General features: G+C 42.3%; 1 protein-coding gene and 1 long non-coding RNA gene across 3 annotated transcripts; one reads left to right on the forward strand and one right to left on the reverse strand.

Annotated features, from left to right (window-relative positions):
- Positions 1 to 623: 623 nt before the first annotated feature.
- On the reverse strand, positions 624 to 2,562 carry LOC147211219 (uncharacterized). Its single transcript, XR_015102268.1, has 4 exons — positions 2,383 to 2,562; positions 2,261 to 2,292; positions 2,100 to 2,169; positions 624 to 1,050 (listed from the first exon to the last, which is right to left on the reverse strand). It is a non-coding gene; the product is annotated as an uncharacterized LOC147211219 (long non-coding RNA).
- Positions 2,563 to 4,480: 1,918 nt separating this feature from the next.
- Positions 4,481 to 16,915, forward strand: wdr13 (WD repeat domain 13). Of its 2 annotated transcripts, none has more exons than XM_086123794.1 (10): positions 4,481 to 4,552; positions 5,023 to 5,111; positions 6,142 to 6,373; positions 8,738 to 8,847; positions 9,128 to 9,258; positions 10,865 to 11,172; positions 14,191 to 14,371; positions 14,984 to 15,125; positions 15,222 to 15,340; positions 16,280 to 16,915. In XM_086123794.1, the coding sequence occupies exons 2-10, from the start codon at positions 5,071 to 5,073 to the stop codon at positions 16,462 to 16,464; spliced, it is 1,449 nt and encodes a 482-aa protein (XP_085979920.1). In that variant the 5' UTR covers positions 4,481 to 4,552; positions 5,023 to 5,070; the 3' UTR covers positions 16,465 to 16,915. The 2 variants fall into 2 exon arrangements, with proteins under 2 accessions (XP_085979920.1, XP_085979929.1); XM_086123803.1 differs by having other exon boundaries at positions 4,499 to 4,552; positions 5,004 to 5,111.
- The last annotated feature ends 5,380 nt before the right edge of the window (positions 16,916 to 22,295 follow it).

A 22,295-nucleotide genomic window follows, 5' to 3' on the forward strand; every position in this document is an offset into this window, starting at 1 on the left:
TTGGGAGCATCATAACAAAATATACTGCTCCAAAAAAGGGAACACCTAAACAACACAATGCAACTCCAAGTGGTTCCGTTATTTTTTGGAGCAGTTTATATTGAACTCTTAAAAAAGAAGCTTGGTTGAAGGACTATTGAATTGACCAATGTATATTCTACTGTATATACAGTATACAAGATAATAACCAATAACAACATTTACCTGGTTAATGTGATTTTTTTTCTTCAAACCTCAATTTACAGCAGCGGCTATAAACGTCACTTTTCTTTTCACACAAGAATGTCAGCGTTCATCTATGAAGCAAGACCAATTTTTCCTTTTAATATACTTCAGATAGAGCGTAGCATTCAACGTTAAGTTTTCAGAAACTTTTTTTTTCTTGGCTTTATCCGTAGTTTTCTCCCAGTGGTCGATTAATAAATCTTGGCACCAGGCATCGCACACCGGTGCTTGTGATGCATATTTTTAGTGACCAAAAAAAAAGTTGCATTTTAACATTGCATGTCAAATTAAATGTTTATTTTTTAAGTCACAGAGAGCCACATGTGGTTCTGGAGCCACAGGTTGCAGACACCTGCTAGAAAAAGTAAACAGTAGACACAACACACACAAGTTCAAAATCATGTAAGAAATAGTTTATTTGAATAATTATTTACAAGAAAAATGTATGGACTGTTAAACAGTCAATACTGGGGATGATTTGGGGAAAGGGGAACAAACCGGGGTCTTGCTCAGAGCAATTATCTTTTTCCTTTTTTTTTTTTTAACTGGAGTACGAGCATCCAAGCATGTTGGGTGGACAGTGTGGGCACAGACAAAGGTTGGGAACACGGGAGAGGGAGAGACAGCTGAGATTTGATTGATTTTCATTCTCCGTGAGAGCAGATGTCGTGTTGGAAGGCCACCCAACAATCCGTCCGGCTCAGGGGTGGGGTGCTCGGCTCACCCCTGCCTCCCCCGATGTTTGCGACGGCAGGAGCCCAGCAGCGTCTCCAGTGCCATCTTCACAAACGCCTGGAAGTTACTGCTTCTCTCCCTTCGGCTGTCCTGCGAGGGGACGTAACACCGACAGATAGCTTCACCGGGCACTTGACTCAAGTAACATGTTGAAGTACAGGTGCAAAAATGAATTGATCAACAACTTCTTTGAATAGTGACGAATCATTTTGAGCAGTTATTTTTTATCAAACTTTTTATCTCAAGTACCACAGCCGTAAATATTTTTCGTTCTCCAATTACCGCCACAATGGCTAGCGTTAGAATACAGACAAAAAATGGAGAGCCTAAGGTATTGATCCTAAAAAGCATATTTAAGGTACTTCAGTTAAATACAACTAAACAGTACTTGATACAAAACATGGAATAAAAGTTTTTGAAAAAAAAACTACTTTAGGAACTACTGAATTTAAAACAGAATTTTAAAGTATTTAAAGAAGCTGCTGCATAGCTCGAGAGCTACATTTTTTATGTTTCATTGTGCTTCATATATGAAAGTTTGTGAATTTTAATTGTATATAATTCAGTCATTCTTTCGCATATGACAAGAGAGCCCACATACCACTCGCGGTACATGTACCGAACTTTGGGAGTCACTGCTTTAGAGCCATTCTTTAACTCAGAATCATCCGAATCCTCTGATTTCAGTCTCTCAACAGTAAATATTCTCCCATTTCCGCTGTTTTCGTGTTCGTGTTCCATTAAGACATTTGCAAACATCTACTTTGACTTTGGAAAACAAGGATCAACATTTTGCCCTATTTTTTGATATGTTCTGGACCAAACCAGTAGCTGAATTGTAATGAATGGATGGGGGGGGGGGGGGGGGTCAGTTCGAGCTATTACAAAGATAATAATTATTGGCAGTATTGCATGAATCAGTCGGTCTAACATCACTTCCTCTCATGTGACATTGCTTCATTGTTGTGTATTTGCTTTGGTAATAATCCGTTAACAAACGGTAGTGGGGAAAATATTCTCTCCAGTATTATGCAAAAGATACTTTCATTCAATTATTCGTTGAACTAATTGATAGAATGATCGTTGTTGAGAATATTCTACAGCTACAGCCTCATGTAGCGCTTCCTATAAATGCTTACCTCCTTGCTTCTTGTTGTCATCTCCTTTCTGATCACCTTTCTTCGGCTGCTCTTTAGGACTTTGAGGTTGCTGCGGAAGCAACGTCAAAGACATGAGAACGTTTTGGGAAGAAAAAACAGGAAAAGACAATGTCGCATATCTGTAGTAACCATTTTCCCACCTTGGTAGTTGACTTCTTGTCCGACTTGTTACCTGAAAACGTGGACGCTTCGCGTTAATAATAGTGGACGAGCAGCTCACGTGCTGCTAGTTGGTGGACGTTATTATCGTATATTTGCTCACCTTTCGTTCCTGGCATTTTGGCCGCGCTCCAGAGCCTGTGCTGTTTTGTTCAGAATGGTGTGCTAAAACACGCCGTTCCACACGGTCATTTATGGCCCGCGCCGCTGAATGGCTGCGCCAGCGGGGCCCCTTCGAGAAGGAGCGATGCCAACAAGCAAAGAGCCCAGTCAGCTGAGCGGCGAGCCCCGCGGCTCCGCAGCTCTCTGCTGAGCCAGGCAAAACCGCCCAGCTGACCTTGTCAGACTGCCTTTGTCAAGTCACTGGAACTCTTCATGCACCTTTTGTTCGTGGCATTTGCTAGTATCCCACGCCAATACCAGAATGCGCCCTTTCAGAAATAGGACAGAAAGTAGCACAGGCGGAGGACTCGAGTCGGGTGATTGGACTCAAGTCATACTAAAGTGACTCATTTTTTTTGGACTTGGGGCATGCTTGGCTAAAATGGATGAAACATTCGACCAGACTTTGATTTGGCAATTATCAGCAGGCTGCAGCTGACTCTGACGATTATTTTTCAGTGAATCAGACCAAAGAGAAGACCAATAAGAATTTTCATCAATCTGTTAAAAAACAAGGCATCATTTCAAAGTTGCAGAAAATGAATATGCACAAACGTAAATTGATGATGATTTAGTTACTGGTTTGGTCCATAACATCCGTCAGAAAATCGGCCAAGATGTTGATCGTTGTTTTCCTCAGAACAGATGTTTACAAATTTTGATGTATTTGATTTTATTTGGGTTAAACACACAGACAATCCGTCTGCTTTCAGGGAAATGTTGCATTACCAATGTCAAATTAATCGATGAATCGACAATTGATTGATCATCAAATGAATCAATAACTATGTTGACAATCAATTAACCATTTAGAGCAGGCAAGAGTAGGAGTAGAGTAGGCAATTCATTTTCTAAATTTTCAAAAGGGTCTACAGGTGAAACTGGAATGCTTACAGACGGCCAAACCAGCATGCTAACCTCAGCTTTGTTCTATATTTACTGTATTGAGAAAAATCTTATTGTTTTGTTTCAATAAAATGCTGCGTGTGTAGATATGGTGAATATATGGTTGAATTTAGGAAATCATTAAAAAAATTATTATATGAAAAAATAGTTTAATGTATTAGAAAAATAATCATTTCCGTATTTGCAGTCATAGTATGAATAACCTGTAATTGACATGTAATTGAACCAGACGACCCAGAAGTGTAGCCCTTTCCATAAATCAGTAGCCAGGAAGTAGCTCACAACGTCACCAGGTGAGCATGACATCACTCCCTCTTGTGGGATATGTTGTCTGGTTTTATGTTTGTTTGGTTATGTTTAAGCATGCATCAATATTATTAATTTATGATTCACGATTCATATTCAGGCGGCCCGGTAGTCCAGTGGTTAGCACGTCGACTTCACAGTGCAGAGGTACCGGGTTCAATTCCAGCTCCGGCCTCCCTGTGTGGAGTTTGCATGTTCTCCCCGGGCCTGCGTGGGTTTTCTCCGGGTACTCCGGTTTCCTCCCACATTCCAAAAACATGCATGGCAGGCTGATTGAACACTCTAAAAATTGTCCCAAGGTGTGAATGTGAGCGTGGATGGTTGTTCGTCTCCGTGTGCCCTGCGATTGGCTGGCAACCGATTCAGGGTGTCCCCCGCCTACTGCCCGAAGACAGCTGGGATAGGCTCCAGCACCCCCCGCGACCCTAGTGAGGATCAAGCGGTTCGGAAAATGGATGGATGGATGGATTCATATTCATCACTTTAGGTGAATACAACGATCATGTTAATGACGTTTCGATATTTATCAGCAATGATTTAATGAGGTAGGGAAATAACGTTTCTCTTTAATTTAACAATCTTTACAATTATTGCAATACACATTTAATAACAAGACAAATACATCAAAATATGAATCGCGAAAATCAAAACAAAAACGCTTTGATAAAACGAAACGGGAGCACGAGAGCTTTGTTTCTACCAGCAGATCTTAAAAGTAAATATAAATCCAGTTCTTTCAGAAGGACTCAATGGATATGTTTTGTCGTTGCAAATTTACAGTTGAGAAAATTGAGGTAACTATTTGTTTTTCAGAAACGTAATCATCACCCAGACCTTCCTCTGATTGCCAGATCACGTGATTTTTCCGGAAGCGCGACAATGGAGCAAAGCTAAAGAAGGTGCGTCGTTTTCTAACCTATTTCTCCGCGATGCCCATCCGATTGAATCTTAACCGAGGTGTACATGACTGACCTGAGTTCAACTTCAGACCAATCGAGTTAAACTGTCGTGTGTGTCATCATGATGTGACTCGTCTTCCTTCTATTTGAGTTTGCTAATGCAGCTACGCTAGCAATTAGCAAACACAAATAATAGAAGGAAGCAAGGCTAAACACGAGCTCTGTGGTGGCTTTTAGAAGCCGCTCTTTATCTGTCGCTGTCAAGTTGACACGGGAGAAGAAAATACTGAAAAGACTGGCCCTTTGGCTGTCCACCATCTTCTGTCGTGTTGCCGAGAGAGGCTGACAGTAGAATTGAACGGCCATTTCACGTTCTAAGTCAGTTCCAGCTAAGATGAACGTGTGCACTTGACTGTGACCCTCTTTCCTTCTGACCCCTTCACCTCACAAGGTGTGGTGTGTTTGTATAGGTTCTGCCCAGGCGGCGGCTTGCTCTTCGCCTACTGTGCTTTTCTCTAATGGCAGCAGTTTGGCAGCAGGTTTTGGCAGTGGACGCAAGGTGAGACCAGCACACACTTTGAGAGTCATCTAACAACTCATCCTATGGAAAGCTGTTGAAGCGTTTATTTCATGTCCCGCTTAAGGTCCATGTACTTGTGCAAACATTTGCGTTTATTTCATATCCCTCTTACGGTCCATGTACCTGTGCAAACACTTATAACATTTGGACTGGATATAAACTAACTGGAATTATGACCACTCAGAAGGGTCTGTAAACATCTTAAACTGCAATTCAATTGCAGATGTTCCTAATTCACTACCTGATATCTGCAACTGATTTGTTGAATGTTAATGAGGAACCCTAAGTGAGGTTGCTCAGAATTCTGTTTGTTGAGGCAAAACTGAATTACAGATATATCTATCGGTCGTTTTGAATTCTCACAATTTTGTTACACACGCATCTTGAATAACAGAAAATTCCAAATTGTCAAAATTTAATTGTCGGATTGTCAAGATGAACTCTTAAATGTTGAATCTGCTTGTCATGCCAGTGTATTCTGTCTTCACTAGTAAGACAATCCAGTGCGAATGACTCTCTTACTAAAGATTTTATTCCCCATGACTATATGACATTTCTGCACACTTGTTGGACAACTACATGCTAGTTGACAACCGTGTCCTACTAATACTACTAGTGACATAATAAAATTATACGAGGTAATATCTACTAAACTGCCAGCCACTGCTGTATGACATTTCTGAGGTAAAACTACGAGTGGGAATGTTGGTGTTGATACTAGGGTCCTAGAGCCTCTTAGTACATGGAGCATGCCTTACAAGTGCAGTAACAATACCTTTGGAATAAGCTTTAATTACATACCAAGAGGCAAAAAGTGGCACTAGCTGTGGGGAAAAAAACATTACGAGTGAAACACAGTCGTTCTGGAAAAAGAGCAGACGAGTACATGGACTTTAAGCTGCATATAATAATAATAATAATAATAATAAAGCAAACGGAATGCATGCTCAAATTTCTTTCCGTTGCACATTCATCATGTTTTTCTATTTGAATTTTTGCCCTACCTCAGGTACAATGCTTACCGCACGCCCACCTTCCCACAATTCCGAACCCAGTATATTCGCCGCCGCAGCCAGCTGCTCCGAGAAAACGCCAAGTGCGGCTTTGAGCCGGGGCTGCGCAGACAGTATCTGAGACTGCGCAGTCAGTTGCTGGCTCTGCGCTACGGGCCGCTTTCCGAGCAGAGCAGCTTCAGGGCCAGCAGTGTGCGCAGTTCCCGCACCACACTGGACCGCATGGAGGTCAGACCCGCAGAAACACACACAGAAGTGTCTGATATGAACAGGGGTTTTCCCGGCTCAATGCGTATGCTGGCCCAAACAAACACTTTGTGAAGTATCTTACATGTACTTGATTGTTCTGAAACATTTTGATTTTCTTAAAGCCTTTTTGTCGCCTCACCTTGAAAAAGATTTGCCTTTTTGATACAGCTCAGAAAAGCCAATAACACAAGGCCTAACTCTCATTTAAGTTGTTTTTTCCCAATAAATCAAATGTGCTGGGTTACAAAAGAAACAATTTTTGTTGTCTGGCACGTTTGCAGGAGGGAAAAAAATAGGTCATTTGCAGCTCTTCTTTTTTTCCTCAACAATTTTAGGAGCGACTTCTGAAACAGCTCCACACAATCAACAGCGCGCAATGACCAGGGGTGCACATAAATTGTGGTGTGGTTCTCAGATGAGCACCAAAGGTTGTTGTTTGGTGCTTCCTTTTTTACTAATGCTCCGACCTCATGGTTGAAAACATCGGCACATCTGCGATCACATCCGGCCTGTGCAGAGTTTCTGCCTTTACCAGGGCTACTCAATTGGTGATACCATTTCCTGCTTAAAAAAACAAAAACAAAAAAAACCCCATTAAATTTGTATTAAACAAAACTGAGTTGGCATGATAATGTGTCCTCTGACAGCCTTTAGAGTTTTTCCACAAGGAAGCTTTGAAAAATTAATTGCCCACTTCCGAGACCGCTAGCCGTTTTAGCACCGTTCTCTTTGACAGCAGTCCATCTTTTCTGCACCACTCGCCGCTTTCAACTAATGACGTCGAAGCCTCAGCAGAACGACACAAATGACCGTCCCGCGTTTGGCTTTCGCCTCCACCCCTCGAGTCCACCATTCCTTTTTGTCAAAGCCAAGTCAAGACGGCCCACCATAACAGTAGTTCATCATATGAATGCGCCGCAATGCCAACTTCACAACAAAAGACTCACAAGTAATACTGGGTGTAGGTGTACGTGGACATCGCTTCATTCGTAACCTTTTATTCCGAAAGTACCCCGTGGAAGCAATCATTGCGACTGCTGACTCCACTTGGGCTTTTCGAATGTGGGCTGCCCCGCAATCACAAAATGTCTGTTGCTACAATATTCTTAGAACACAAAAGCGCGCTGAGGTAATCCGCAGTAAGCATGAACACATGCACATCGCTTGTGCGAACTCCTGGTAGTGACGCAATTGCAGTCAAAAGGAAGGAGTTGAGTGCTGGTCATAGAATAAGAGTTGTCATGATGTCGAGTCAGAGGTGGCCTCTCCAAATTTTACAGGCAGGAAAAAGACCTCTGTGAAATAAAATCCGGGTATATTACCCACTTTATTTCTGTGAAGTTGAAGGGGTGAGCAATTGATGTCGACAACATGTTGCCGAGCTGCTAAATGTTACCGATCATCCTCATTATGTTTGGAAAATAACTGAATACCATGTCATTATGCATATGTCACCCTGCACTTTTGTTGCGCTTCGTATTGGGGAATGCTTGGTGCGGCCACCCAGGAGCTATGACTGGGTAGCTAACATGGCTCAACCTGATGCCATTCATGCAAGAAGTATGTTGCACAACTATTGCCCGTGCATATACACAAACCAGTCTATCCGCAACGGTATTTGTTATTTGAGTGCTGAGTGTTAGTTTTGTCGTTTGAGATCTGATTAACGTCATTGAATAGAAGTGCCGACTTTACTGTGGTTGAAAGTAGAATTGGTCAGGGCTAAGTAATCCAGAGACACAGATATTTCAGGCAAATGATAGAAAACCGAACTCAAAGCCAGTTGTCCTGTTTTCGCTTAAAATAGCAGCAGCATTTGTTTTTGTTTGCAGTATTTTGCACAAGGGAGGGCTAACTTTTAATTTGAGATTTGCACACTCTTATGTTCATTCACATTTGCTTTGTAATCATTTACATTCTCATGTTTAGCTTAATAGAATTTTTTTGTTTTGGTTTTTTTAACCCTTGATTTTCTATCGCGTGCTGTACCGGAACCCTGAAGGGATATAATTTATGCTGTGATAGGAATTTGGAGGCTAGCCCTACATGCCGTAATTACTCGTGTGAAGACCAGTTTATTTCTTTCAATTCTATATCATCTTTTTGCAAGATACAGTGATATTTTTCTCACAAATTTCGCTGTTGACCCTAGATTTGATGTACAAGAAACTGTGTCATGTGCTTGGTCACGGAAGGAAACAAGCTTGTATGTCAAGGTGGTGCTGTTTTATGATTTCGGTGTTTCACTACTTTTGAATAGGTATGGTTCATTCAAACCAGAAAAAAAAATCTTATTTGCACACAGTGACAGCGTCTGTCTCCCTTTCCTCTCACCACGAGCAGGACTTTGAGGAAGATCCCCGCAGCCAAGGGGCTCGTGGCCACCGGCGGTCCATCAGCAGAGGCTCCTACCAGCTGCAAGCCCAGATGAACAGAGCCATCTACGATGAAAGGTAGTCCCACCACTCGTTTCATCCAGGGATTCGGATTTGGTCAAATAATCGAATTGACGTTTCCCCCAATATTGTGATGGCGCCTTGAAAATGGTATTTTCTTGTATTGCGATACTTCAAATGCAACTCGTCCTTCACTTGTGGTCTCAGCAAGATTTGCTTTCTCTTCGTTCGTGGTTTCGGTTGCCGTGATGCAAATTTTTCCTCCAGAAACTGAAGGTTGTGTAACGGCTACCGCGAACTGCTGAACTGACGCGCTCGCTCTCGTCGGGCTCTGCAGGCCTCCAGGCAGTTTAGTGCCAACTTCGGTGGCGGAAGCGAGTCGAGCCATGGCTGGGGACACAACTTTGAGTGAAAATTATGCCTTTGCTGGAATGCATCACATATTTGACCAACATGTCGATTCTGCAGGTAGGCACATTTTGGTGCTTTTGTAATGGATGTTACATCTTGAGCTAGTCTGGCCAATATAGCCTATCTTAGAAAGATAATCCAAATGATTTGATATACAGTATTTCATGTTTTAAGCATTATTTTATTCGAGTAAGTTAAAAAAAAAATTTTTTTTTAAATAAAGTTTTGCTTTGGGGATTTTTTTCCCCTTCTGTAAATACTTGATTTCTCCTGAAACTAGAAGGAACATGTACCATTAATCAATTATCAAATGATCACATAATAATTTAGAGAACTTGTTTCACATAAAATTGTTCAAATCCTTGGAATTTCTCTCTCTGAACAGGAAATATTCTCCGATTTTTGCGTCGTCATCTGTGAAAGACTGTTTTGATCTTTGTGTTGAATCAAAATAACACATTTGCAAACATTTGCTTTTACTTTGGATAAGATTAGTAAACATTTTTGCTGATTTATTTATCATGGACTAAACCTAAACCAGTCACTTAATCATAATCAATTATGTTTACATTTTCTACGCTGTCAATTTGAAATAAAGTCCTGTTTTTGAATTAAGGGGTGACATCTAGAAATGCTATTTACTCAATTCCTTTAATCTTAAGAATAACAGACCGATGAATTGATGAATAATATTATCGTTCGTTGCAGCCCGACCTGAAACCAAACGCACGCTTTTTTATAATCTCCCCTCCGCCCGCCAGCATTAATTTGTAGTATCAGTATCAATTTTCACGGAAAAAAAATACCTATTTCTTTTTACAGATCATGTAAAAATAAGTGATTCCTCTTGTATGGATTCACAAGCTTTTTCACCGCATAAATGGACACCACGTTTTTGACCATGTGCAGCGGGTTTGACTCCTGATTGCCTTCTTTGCGCTTCCTTTCTTATCCTACGCAAAACAATGTCAAAATAATTTTGCTGTGATCCGTGTCCTGGTTGAAGTGTCCGGCCTCACGTGTGCCCCCAAGTTGCACACAGAGCAACATCACTTCCAATTAGCTGCATGTCTCTCTTTCAGATGTTGATAAACAGTTTGCGCTACTCTCTTTGGTTGCAACACCCTTTGAACATACTTTGCAGCAGACTGCCTTTTTGCTTATTGCTTGACACTGCCCACCAGAGCCAATTCCAAATGACTAATGAAACGTTTCCAAACTAGAGCTGCCATTTTGTCCATGATACTCTAAGCCAGGGGTGTCAAACTCATTTTTTGTCGTGGGCCACGTTATAGTTACCGGTTCCCTTGGAGAGCCATTCTGACTGTGAAACCACATAAGTCAAGAATAATGGTTTCTTCAACTATAGTTTAAGTTACTGTAATGACGGTTTTGGGAACAAGAAAACTTACAATAGCTCTCTTATATATTACATATGAGAATTTGAAATGTTGGTACAAATTTTAGCAAGCATCATAGATGTTTGATTTGCTTTCGCGGGCCACATCAAATGATGTGGCGGGCCAGAGCCGCCAAACCCGCAGGGCCTTGAGTTTGACACCTGTGCTCTAAGCAGCGGCCATCAGAAAATCAAGCAAAATGTGCCTGACCAAACCCCTTTTTTTTGAGGATGCTCTCCTTCCGTCTTCCTGCCTTATCGCAGTCCCGCGATTGCAGTTTGCCAATGACGACAAGCACCTCCTGGCTTGCTGCTCGCTGGACGGCACCTTGTCCATCATGACCCTGTCCCCGCCTCCTGCCACCGTCAAGGTGATTCTGAAAGGCCACGGAGGCCCCGTGACAGATTTTGCTTGGTCCCTCAGCAACGATGTGATTGTGTCGACATCGCTCGACGGGACCTTGCGCATCTGGAACACCGAGGACGGGCGGTGCATCCGAGAAGTCCAAGACCCGGAAGCCAGCGAGCTGCTCTGCTGCACTTTTCAGCCGATGAATAACAATCTCACTGTGGTGAGTCATAACTTGATTCGCATTTGATTCCTGTCATTCTGTCAGTGACCTTGTGTTTGCTCAAAATCGACTCTTCTTGCACATCCGATGTTTTGTGCACTGTCATTCGACTAGTGTACTACTCATCTGGCTTAAAATCTTTTGATAATCAATATCATCTTTTGTAGATCTTGTTTAACTTGAACCTATTACTCTGAATTTCAGCCCCTGAACAGTAAATCTTCTCTGCTTACTGTAGTCCTTAATGAAAGCAGACTAATTGCCTTTGTATTTAATCAAAATAAGACATTTGCAAACAACTGCTTTTACTTTGAAAAGCAGCCGTTTTGCCTAGTTTCTGACTGACCATTCCAGGTCAAGGTCATTTCATTCTCGGAGCATTGAATCAATCGTAATTGGGCTCCTCTGTTTGTCTTCGAAAACAAGACAAACACAGCAGTTCAGCGGCGACCGAGCCTTCAATTTATAAGAAAAAGAAGGGCGCATTTCAGTGACAATATGAGCAGACCTGCCTCAAATCCAGCTTTATCGCTCCAGGTGTGATGCTCAAGATGTGACGAGGTGATGAAGCTTTCCGGACTGCCAGAAAAGCACAAAATAGTTTCCATCCATTTCCCACATCCTCTCTTTGAGAGGCGCAATTTTCTGCAAGGATGGCAACCATTGGTAACATCGTGGGGGTTTCCTTGTATCCCATTACCCGAAGATGGGACTGTCTTGTTAAAAGAAACGAGCTGCGCTCCCACTAATTCGAACAACTAGATTCAACGTAATGAATAGCAATTTTGTATTTTATTTTATTTTTTTCTCCTCCCGTCCATGGTGCAAATGCGCTTGGCGACCATTGCACTCGTCTGGACAACATGCATTTGTGCTTTCAGCAGATTGAAGATTTTTTTTTTTTAAACAAACTATAAATAAAAGAAGAAGAATTATGAGGTTCCAAGATTACGATTTGGGCACGCAATAAACTATCGTAGTTTGTGCCGCTGCATAAACATTGAGCCTCACTAATGTGGACAACTATTCGAAAGCTCTTCTTTACTGTGTTTCTTTATGCATGTAGGAAGGAAACCACTTTTGTTCCCGGTATTTTAAGTAGGACACTGTTGGCAATTGACTTGCTGAAGTTGAGAATGTGATGTGTGTGTTGAGGAAAAACAAAAGCTGGACGTGAGCAGAGCTCTTTATTTCATCTGCAAAAGTGCGAGAGGTGACTGGCAATGCTGCGTGGGTGGATTCCAGCGTTGGTGTAGATTTATAGTTCACATCACAGATGTTATTTCCAAAGTGGTATATGTGAAAGAAGTACCTGAACTGCGTAAGTCCAGTTGAGTTTTTTTTTTATTTTTTACCTGCAATACATCTGCATTTTAGTCTTTAAGAACGGCTTGTTTTCAAAATGTAATGATTTTTTTTTTAAGTAACTTATGTGCACATTTTAATTTGATTATTTTTTGCCAATATTTTAAGCTTTGGCTTAATGTTTTGTTTTGAAGCGTAATGTTTCAGGGGCTTAGGATGTTAAAAGTGGAACGCCATACCTTTTTGGTGCGATTCTGCTCTCTCAGTGAAATTTTCTCCGGTGGCGTATGGCAAAACTTCAAACGGAACTTTTTCTGGATTTCTTTGAGAAATGGATGTCTTCTTGCTCCTCTTCCATAAAGGCCAGATTTATGCTGCGTGTGATCAGCTGTGGATCTCTGCAGTTCATCCAGAGTGATCATGGGCCTCTTGGCCCCATCTCTGACCAGTGCTCCTTGTTTGGTTTAAAAGTTTAGATGGACAGTTTGAACTGCACTCCACGAGATTGTATTTCTGAATCCTGCTTTCAACTCCACAACTTTATCCTGGACCTGCCTGGTGTATACCTTGCTGGTGAGCTGTTTGCTCCCAAATATTCTTTTAACAAACCTCTGAGGATCGTTGACAAATCATGAAAGGGAACTTCTGGAGTCAGTTGCCTGCACTGAGAGATAAGTGGACATAATTAAAATTGAAAATATATAGGTGTATAAAACTGTGGTGAGACCAGCCACGCTGTTTGGACTGGAGACAGTGCCACTGAAGCAAAGACAGGAGGCAAAGCTGGAGGTAACAGAGATGAAGATGTTGAGGTTGTCTTTGGGGGTGACCAGGTTGGATAGCATCAGGAATGAGTACATCAGAGGGGCAGCTCATGTTCGAGGTTTTGGAGAGAAAGTCAAGAGAGGCCAGACCGAGATGGTTTGGACATGTTCAGAGGAGAGAGATTGAATATATTGGGACAAGGATGCTGAGTCTTGACCTGCCAGACAGGAGGCCGAGAGGAAGACCAAAGAGGGGGTTTATGGATGTAGTGAAAGAGGACATGAAAGTAGCTGGTGTGAGAGAAGACGATGCACAAAACAGGGTTAGATGGAGGCAACTGAATCGCTGTGGCTTGTCCTGAAGGGGAAAGCCGAAAGGAAAAGAAGAAGAAAGAAAATTGAAAATATCGTTTGAATTTTGTTCTACTTAACCATTGTGTCCCACTTCACTTGGTGTTGATTTTTCACCCCGCCCCCCCAAAGAAACATTTTATATCTTTGTTTGAGATATGAAATGCGGCAAAAGGTAAAAAAGGCCTAGGCGGCTAATACTTTCGCAAGACACTGTATTTCACGTTTTTTTTTTTTTTATATGAAATTATAGTTACTCTACAAAATGTTGTGGGTTTTTTTCCTGCAACAGATTAATTGTATTGTTTCCTGTTGAAATATTGCTTCATGGATTTGGTCCCAACATTTTGGAATGGCTTAATCACAAAAAACTATGATGTTGGTATGTTGAGTGCCAAATCTTTTTTTTTTTTTTTATTAATTTTTTAATTTAATTGATTTAAAACATTTGCGAACTACCGAATACAAACCCAATGGCCACAAATTGTTGTTCACTAGCATTATTAACGACATGCATAAGGATCATGAGAGAATGATCCTTGTGTGCATCGTTTGCTGTGCAGACAATGAAGATTGTCTCCCAACTTGTTTCCAACAGGTGGGCAACAGTAAGCATCACCTGCAGGTGGTGAACATCTCGACGGGCAAGAAGGTAAAGGGTGGCTCCAGCAAGCTAACCGGCCGCGTGCTGTCACTCTCCTTCGACTCTCCAGGGAGGATTCTCTGGGCGGGCGATGACAGGGGCAGCATCTTCTCCTTCCTCTTCGACATGGCCACAGGTACCGTCACAGCTATTATGTCAGGTGCAAGGCTCGCCCCGAGCGAACGTTAATTTTCGAAATTTGAATTTCAGGTGAGCGATGTTGCAAAATCACAGATGTAACATGGCCACTCAAAAGCGCCATGTCGTATTGCATGAGCGTTTGCAATCATTTTAGGCTATGAAGATACATACAGGGCCACCACAAGCTGCTCCAGTACAAGATATATGCCAGTCAAATGCACCTGCCACTGTTTTCTCCCATTGAGACAAGACCGTAAACAGGAAACCGTTTGGGGTCATTGACCCCAAAAAGGGGGGAAACAGCTTGTAGAATGAGCGATTGTGAGTCCACATTAGAGGGAGAGGTCAGTTTGACCTTGGTTGTGGAAATGTACATAAATGCAGCTACGCTAGTGGATCCTGATAAGGCAAGGTCTGTCCTCGTGACTAAGTGTCATGATTGATTCCTAGAATTGGAGTATACCTCGTGGGATTGTCCCGAACAGTTGAATAAAGTATTTTCTTGAGTAAAGAAAGCAGATCGTTCACCACATCCTGTCTTTGTCAGTACTTGAGCCTTGACCATTTGTTTATCTATGCAATTCCTTCCTTGACCGCCCTGACGCAGGGAAGCTAACCAAAGCCAAGCGACTGGTGGTGAACGAAGGCAGCTCCATCTGCAGCATTTCTGCTCGCTCGTGGATCAGCCGAGAGGCACGAGATCCCTCCCTGCTGGTCAACGCCTGCATTAATAAGCTGCTGCTCTACAGGTCTGTTTGCTTGCCATGCGCGCACACACGCACAGAGGTATGTGGGAACACTGCATATCATTGTTTTTGATCTGGTGACCTTTGTCACGTTTTCAGGGTTATGGACAACGAAGGTGGGCTTCAGCTGAAGAGAAGCTTCCCCATTCAGCATGGCTCGCAGCTCGTTCACAGCATCTTCTGCCCCCTCATGTCCTTCAGACAAGGCGCTTGTGTTGGTAAGTGTCCCTGCTTTATTAGGACACAAACAAAGAGCTTTCAGTACCTTCCGGTTTCCCTTGCTCCTATTCCTAATGCTATCAGAAAAAAGAAATGAGCACAATGTTAGGATAAATCTAAACCTTCAAACTACTGAAATGCTGCTTTGACACGTGGAACAGCAATACATAAAAACAGAGCACACGACACTGCTCACAGGCATTTCTCCTCTCTGCTCTGTGGGAGTGGCAGCAATTACTGGTGCTTAGTAGGAGACCTTCTCTGCCTCTTGCTGCTAATTACACACCATCTCTTCCGGTAGAGCTCAGTGGGGCCCATATTTTTGTGGCTAAATGTGCGACTGCACAGAAGGCATGCAATTTGAAATTCGGACTTGCCTGTGCAATGTCGTCTTAAGATACAAGTGGCCCCATTTATGGACCCAATTTAAGAGGGGTTTATTTATTTATTTTTTTAGATGTGAACTTCGGACAGACTTTTTTTTTTTTTTTTTTAAATTGCTGTGAGTTGCAAGCACAAACTTGAGATCCAAGTGCTGTATGGTGGCTGTGAACACTTCACAATAAACAGTCATTTAGCAAATAGTGAGCTATTTGCTAGAAAGAGCTACAATTCTGGGCTGGTGGCTCTGCTCAGCACCGTAATTGAAAGGACAGAAAGTGAGGTTTTACGAACAAATGTGACCTCATCTTTCAAAAAAAGAAAAAAAATAGTGGACATCAGAGTGATAGGATGTGCAAGCTGTATTGTACACTAACTACTAACCTCTTCAATGGCCAAGGCAGGCGCACCAAAAGGAGCAGCATTTAACTGATGCCGTGTGACTAAACATTTTAATTTTTTTTCCAAATATGTCATTAGTGCATGTTTTGTAAGAGCAATTGTCCGGAGTGTGATTTTTCTCAAAAAACAAAACAAATTGCAATTTTTGTTGTCAGTGACGGGCAGCGAGGACGCCTGCGTGTACTTCTTTGACGTGGAACGCAACACCAAGGCTATCGTCAACAAGTTGCAAGGTCATGGCGGCCCCGTGCTCGACGTCAGCTTCAACTGCGACGAGAGTCTGCTGGCCTCCGCTGACTCCACGGGCATGGTCATCATCTGGAGGCGGGAGCAAAAGTAACACAAGAAAAGGCTTCCGTGTGGCCAAACCAAACAAACCGGCTGGATTTGTTTTCACTGTACCGGGCTGCTTGTTAACCTTTAATGTCATTCTTGTCAAGTGCAATCGGAAGGCTCTGCTATGCAGGATGTGATTGGAAAAGTCAGGTGGAGTTATCGCGTGCGCTTTTCCGTTTGAAAACATTCTGATGTTTGTTCTCTGAGGTGTGACAGTGAGCACCTGTAGAAACAACATTGGCACCACTGTCAGTCCCTCTGCTGTCGTTTTTGTCTCGTTGTGGTATTCATGCAATACGCGTAGTCAAAAAGGCCTTACTTGCTATTTGTATTTGAGACCCCGAGCTTTATGCACGTTTTAAGATTGTTTGTGTTTATCTGAGTGGATGTATATTTATTGCAGATGCTTATGACAAAATGTAATGCCCATACAAAAATGAACTACTGTAACTGACTGACTGCCTCGTTTTTTCCCTCCCAGCAAATTGCACTACTGCATCACATACGTATCCAATCAACCCCCTCCCTCGCTGTCACAGCTTGAAATGGCTTTGGAAAATCTAACTTTGAAGTGTTTGTACCGAATACATGTTAAGTGTGCAGCCATCAAAACCAACTTGTACAAACTGGAGTTTGCAGTCATGTTTTGTGGTCTTGAGGCATATTTGTCAGTGGTGCAAATTGTGCATTGTCAAAGTATTCTTCTAGAATTGAGCTTTTGAAGACTAGTGTTGATTGTTCCCCTTTAAAAAGCCCTGAAATAAAATCGGCACGGTACGCTCCAGACTGATCCCTTCAAAATATGACGCGAACCCTCTGCTGTTGGCTTCGGTGCCAGAACGGTCGTCTCCCAACCCAAAGTTTTGTGGGTTTCATCCTCATCCTTGAGCAAGATGCTGAACCCCCAGTTGCTCCTGATACTGTTTCATCGGTAGGTAAAATAAGGAGACTGTTAAAGCGCTTTGAGTTCCTAAGTTACAACTGGCAAAAATGATGGGATCACCGGTCTCGGAGGATGTTTATTGAATTGTTTAATTTTGCGGAGTGGGACAGGTCACAGACATGAAACAAAACAAAAGTCATTTCAAATGGCAACTTTCTGTCTTGATGAAACACGAAAAGACAAAAAATGCGGAAGTCAGTAAGTTATATTTTTCGACCAAGCAGTGTGAACAAATTATGGAATCACTCAATTGTAAGTGAAAATGATGGAATCGCCCTGTGAATGGCCAGTCCATGAACACCTGCATCAAATCAGATCTGTTCATTAGTCTGCAATTCAACAGGGAGTGATGACACCTTGCAGAGCCGTGGCACCAAGTGGACTGACATGGATCATGGCTCCAACACAAGAGATGTCAAAACAAAGCTAAGAAGGTAAGTTATCACGCAAGGTTACAAAAGATGTTTGCCATGGTCAGCTGTGCCTAATACCTGGACCAAGTACAAACAATAGTGGAAGCTGATCTGGTCAAAGCAGTCAGACAAAGTTGCAGCCTAGTAATGAAAGTCAGAAGTGCTGCAACAAAGTGTGAGTGTGTGTTGAAGTGTTCTTATGTTGCTGTTTCCATTTTGTTTTTCATAATTGAGTGATTCCTTTTTTTTTCTTGATACATTGTAGTGTTTCTTAAAGCCATTAAGTTGCCATTTTAAACGACTTCAGCTTTGTGTGTTGTCTGAGATTTGTTTTTTTTTAACTATAAAATTATCCAACTGAATTAACACCCTCCAAGAGAAGTGAATCCGTCATTTTTGCCAAGTGTTGTAGAAAAGCGCAGTACAAGTGAAACCCATTTATCTTTTCCAAACTGTACCACGAATGCACCAACAGGCAACTCTTCAGTGAGCCTATCCATCCATCCATTTTCTGATCCGTGGATCCTCACAAGGGTCTTGGGGTAAGGGGAGTGGTTGCTGCTGGAGGCTATCCCAGCTGTCTTCGGGCAGTAGGCAGGGGACACCCTGAACTGGTTGACGGCTAATCACAGGGCACACACAGACATACAACCATTCGCACTCACACTCACAGCTAGGGACAATTTAGAGCAAGGGTCTCCAAACTCAGTCTTCAAGGGCCGCACCTGCCTTCTTCTCCAGCGCTCCCATGGGCGACACACCTGATTCAAAAAAATCACGATTGTTCTAATGCTGCTTCAGAGCTGGCCGATGAGCTGATCATCTGAATTAGGTGTGTTGCAGCCAGCAGAGCTGGAAAACAAGCAGGACAGTGGCCCTCCAGGCCCAGAGCTGACATGCTTGATTTAGAGTGTTCCATTAACCTGCCACGCATGTTTTTGGAATGTGGGAGGGAGACGGAGTACCCGGAGAAAACCCACGCAGGCTCGGGGAGAACATGCAAACTCCACACAGGAAGATGGGAGCCGGAATTGAACCCTGCACCACAGTGAGTCTATCATCTTCTACATATTTCTTTTCACCCAAGGATCTAATTTAGCTCTTCATCAATTTGTTGTGTCTGTCATATTTTTGGCTTTGCAATCATATTGGCCCTCTGAAGGAAACCATACCTACGATGTGGTCCGCGACAAAAAAATGACTTCAACACCCCCGTTTCAGATCAAATCGAGAAAAATAGACCAGAATCATGCAAGGTTGCAAAGTCATAACAAACTTGAAATCAGGCATTTCCATTCATCTCAATGGGAAAAGATGCTTTGATAAACACTTGTTTTGAGTTACGATCATGGCCACAGAGCGAGTTCAACTCGTAAGTCAAAGCACCGTTGTATTTACCAGATTTGTGACAATACACCCTCACCACACGCACTCGCATAAAAAGGAGTCTCTACAACACTGAAAACCAAACAAAAGAAATTTTTACAGCGGTGTCTTGAGATACAAATTGAATTCCTTCTGAGACCATGCTCGTAAACCCAAAACATCTCGGCATTCATTTCAGCCATTCTTCCATTCCAGCTTCCTCCTAAAAAAATGTTTTTCATAAGGAAAGTAGCACTCTAATGTTGTTCTTTCTAAAAGCACAGAGTAATAACATAATGCAATCTAATATAGTTTGGAGATTTTTTTTTAAACTTTGATTGAGCCAGGAAGAAAACTTATTGAGATTAAAATTGTCTTTTACAAGAGTGGCCTCATCAACTTTTGATGAATGATCCTCTATGTGCCAAACTGCTGCTTTTTGTAAAGTGTATTGTGTTGAGTTCACTGCCACCATAGAGCGCACGTGTCTCAAGTGCGTACTCGCTGAAGACTTAGCAGAAAATTGTCCGAATGACAGCTCGTGTCTCAAATCCTCCCACGTGGGATCGGGTTTCAGTGTGTCCCCGATTCCCATTTGCGCTCGCGCCATGCAAATACAGATGTCATATTTGTTGCCGTATTTCCCGCAAAGTGTGCCCCTGCAGCGGCACGGCCGTCTGGCCTCCAAGGTGACCAAAAAAGTGGGAATGCATCAAAAGTAGAGTCTTTATTGACGAGTGGGCAAAAGAGCCACCTCAGCTCAACTGTACAGTTTTACACAAGATCATCTCGCAAAGCAATGCCAGATGTAAAAATCACAGACCTTAGTTTACTTTTCACTTGGACTTTCCATATCAACATCTGTACAAGTTCACCCCACACACACACACACACACACACACACTTGTCTTGGATCTGAAATGCCGTGGAATACATGCTAACTCAGTGCAAGTGGCCACATTCAAGAGCTACTGCACACATGTATGTGCTGTATGACGAATGCGCCGCACGTCAGACATTTGCATGGCACAAATCTCCATTTGGAGATTCAACGACTTGACCTGATGGAGCGGCATTTCCATCTCGACGACTTAGATCCAGACACTCAAATGGGAGGGAAACATGAGCGGGCCCGGTAACATTCAGTATTCAAATTTCCCGCTTTGACTTGAGCTGCGCTTCGGCATTACGATCATAGCGTTACTTGAGAAAAAAAAAAAAAAACATTCTCCATTATAACAGATCTTCAAATATTTGCATATTTTGGAATGCAATGTATATCAGCATTAACTGTTGCAAGTGGTCTGTTTCCTTTTGTGATGATTCACCGATATTTTGAAATTTTATTGTACGTTAGAGGGGAACTAAACCCAAGATGTCAGTTGTTTTTGTTTTTAATGTGCAAATCTTGTTCATAAACTGCTGTTCACTTAAATCTGCTAAGTTTAAAACATCGCATCTACTCACTTTCGGGAGGCCTCGCCTTTTTTTTTTAAAGCTGTATTCATTGTCGCATGAGTGTGGATGTGACATGTTTTTTAAGCCACATCTGGCAAATTATGCAGCCTTTTTACAAAGAAAACAGACTTGGTCAATGTTCAGCAACGATAATCTATATTTCGTTGGGCGACATTCTTGCATGTCCAAAACCCGCTCTACACGCGCCAGCCCGCCGCTCGCAGTTGCATCATTGAAAAATCCTGTTCACCCTTAGCTTGAATGCTGACATTAGTTCAACTTCCTTGCAAAGCATTACAACAATGTATTTTGAACAAAACAGCCTTGCTGAAACGTATCTATCGCGACTATTTTCACTCGCGATTGTCAATAAAAATCCAGATTCTCAATTGTGAGGGACACGCCCTATAAGGGAAGAGGCGGAGTTTTACAGCACTTGTCAGACATTGGTTGTCAAGTGATTTTCATTATTGTCAGCCAATAGTTCAGTTGAGCGTGGTAGCGGCGTTAGTGGGGATCCCTCGATCAGCCCTCCATTGTCACAGCTGATCATGATTTAGTTCGACATGGCCCCACCCATCTGTTGATTATTGCTCCGGTTCAATTGTATGATTTTGTACGAACGCAATATTAATCAGATTAGTCTGATGGTGTTTTGACTCGCGCCGGCACATGCTATTCTTTCTTGCTTTAAAATGATTTGAGTTTAGTTCCCTTTTAATGTGAAACATCAAATGCCGTTTATGATTTTGGAATACATTTTGAAGACACGTTTTCATTTGATGGCTTGTGGTCATCTGCGAGCCACTCTGAGGGTTCCTGTGGACTTTTTTTGGGAAAAAACGTTTCGCCCTCTCGCATTTTCTGACCGTGTGACTTTGAATGATCACGTTGGTCTTGTCGGTGTAAGTGCCCGGTACACACATAAAGACAATCGGGCTGTTTTCTCGATCAAGGCCGACAAACGGCAGGCTGTCTCATAAGATGATCTTTTGAAATGATCCTGTCATCTTAGGCGTTAAGAGCGTATGTGTCCAAAATAATTGGGTCCAAAATGGTTCGATCTGCACACCATGAATTATGAATAAACATGTTCAAGATTTACCACCGAAAATCTTCATTTCTGAATTGTGACGTGAAATGAAATGTAGCCAATCAAGAAGCGGCCCAGCTAAAGCAACAAGGACGTTTGCCTAAGTAAAAGAACAACTTGTCTTATTTGTGTTTCATGACACGACAGCTGATTTCCACAGTCTTTTCTTTTTTTCTAAGTTCATTGTTTTTTTTTCCATGAAAAATAGGCCCAAGACCACCATCATCCCCCCCCCCCCCCCTTCATGTGTGCATTTCCATTGTGTGTCTTTTGTTTCCTGGTTGTTGCTATGTTTCTGTCACAAACAATCTCTCAAGAGTAAAAAAACAAATCTTTATGTGTGTACCGGTCCAAAGTATGACACAGGGAGAGTACCAACATAGCAACAGAGCAGGCTGACCCTCACACACCTACGCACAAATGCGATATAAAAAACACACACAAGCAGGAATTCGCGTTCCTGTGCAGTCTATACTATATGAAATCAAGTCATATTTCAAAATAGGCTCATCTGCTTAACATGTCTTGTTTACAAATAAAGAAAAACAGGCCCCCCCCCCCCC

This window comes from Hippocampus guttulatus, chromosome 1 (genome assembly GCF_054856545.1).
Source record: "Hippocampus guttulatus isolate MCC_2025c chromosome 1, RoL_Hgut_1.0, whole genome shotgun sequence".
Taxonomy (NCBI): domain Eukaryota; kingdom Metazoa; phylum Chordata; class Actinopteri; order Syngnathiformes; family Syngnathidae; genus Hippocampus; species Hippocampus guttulatus.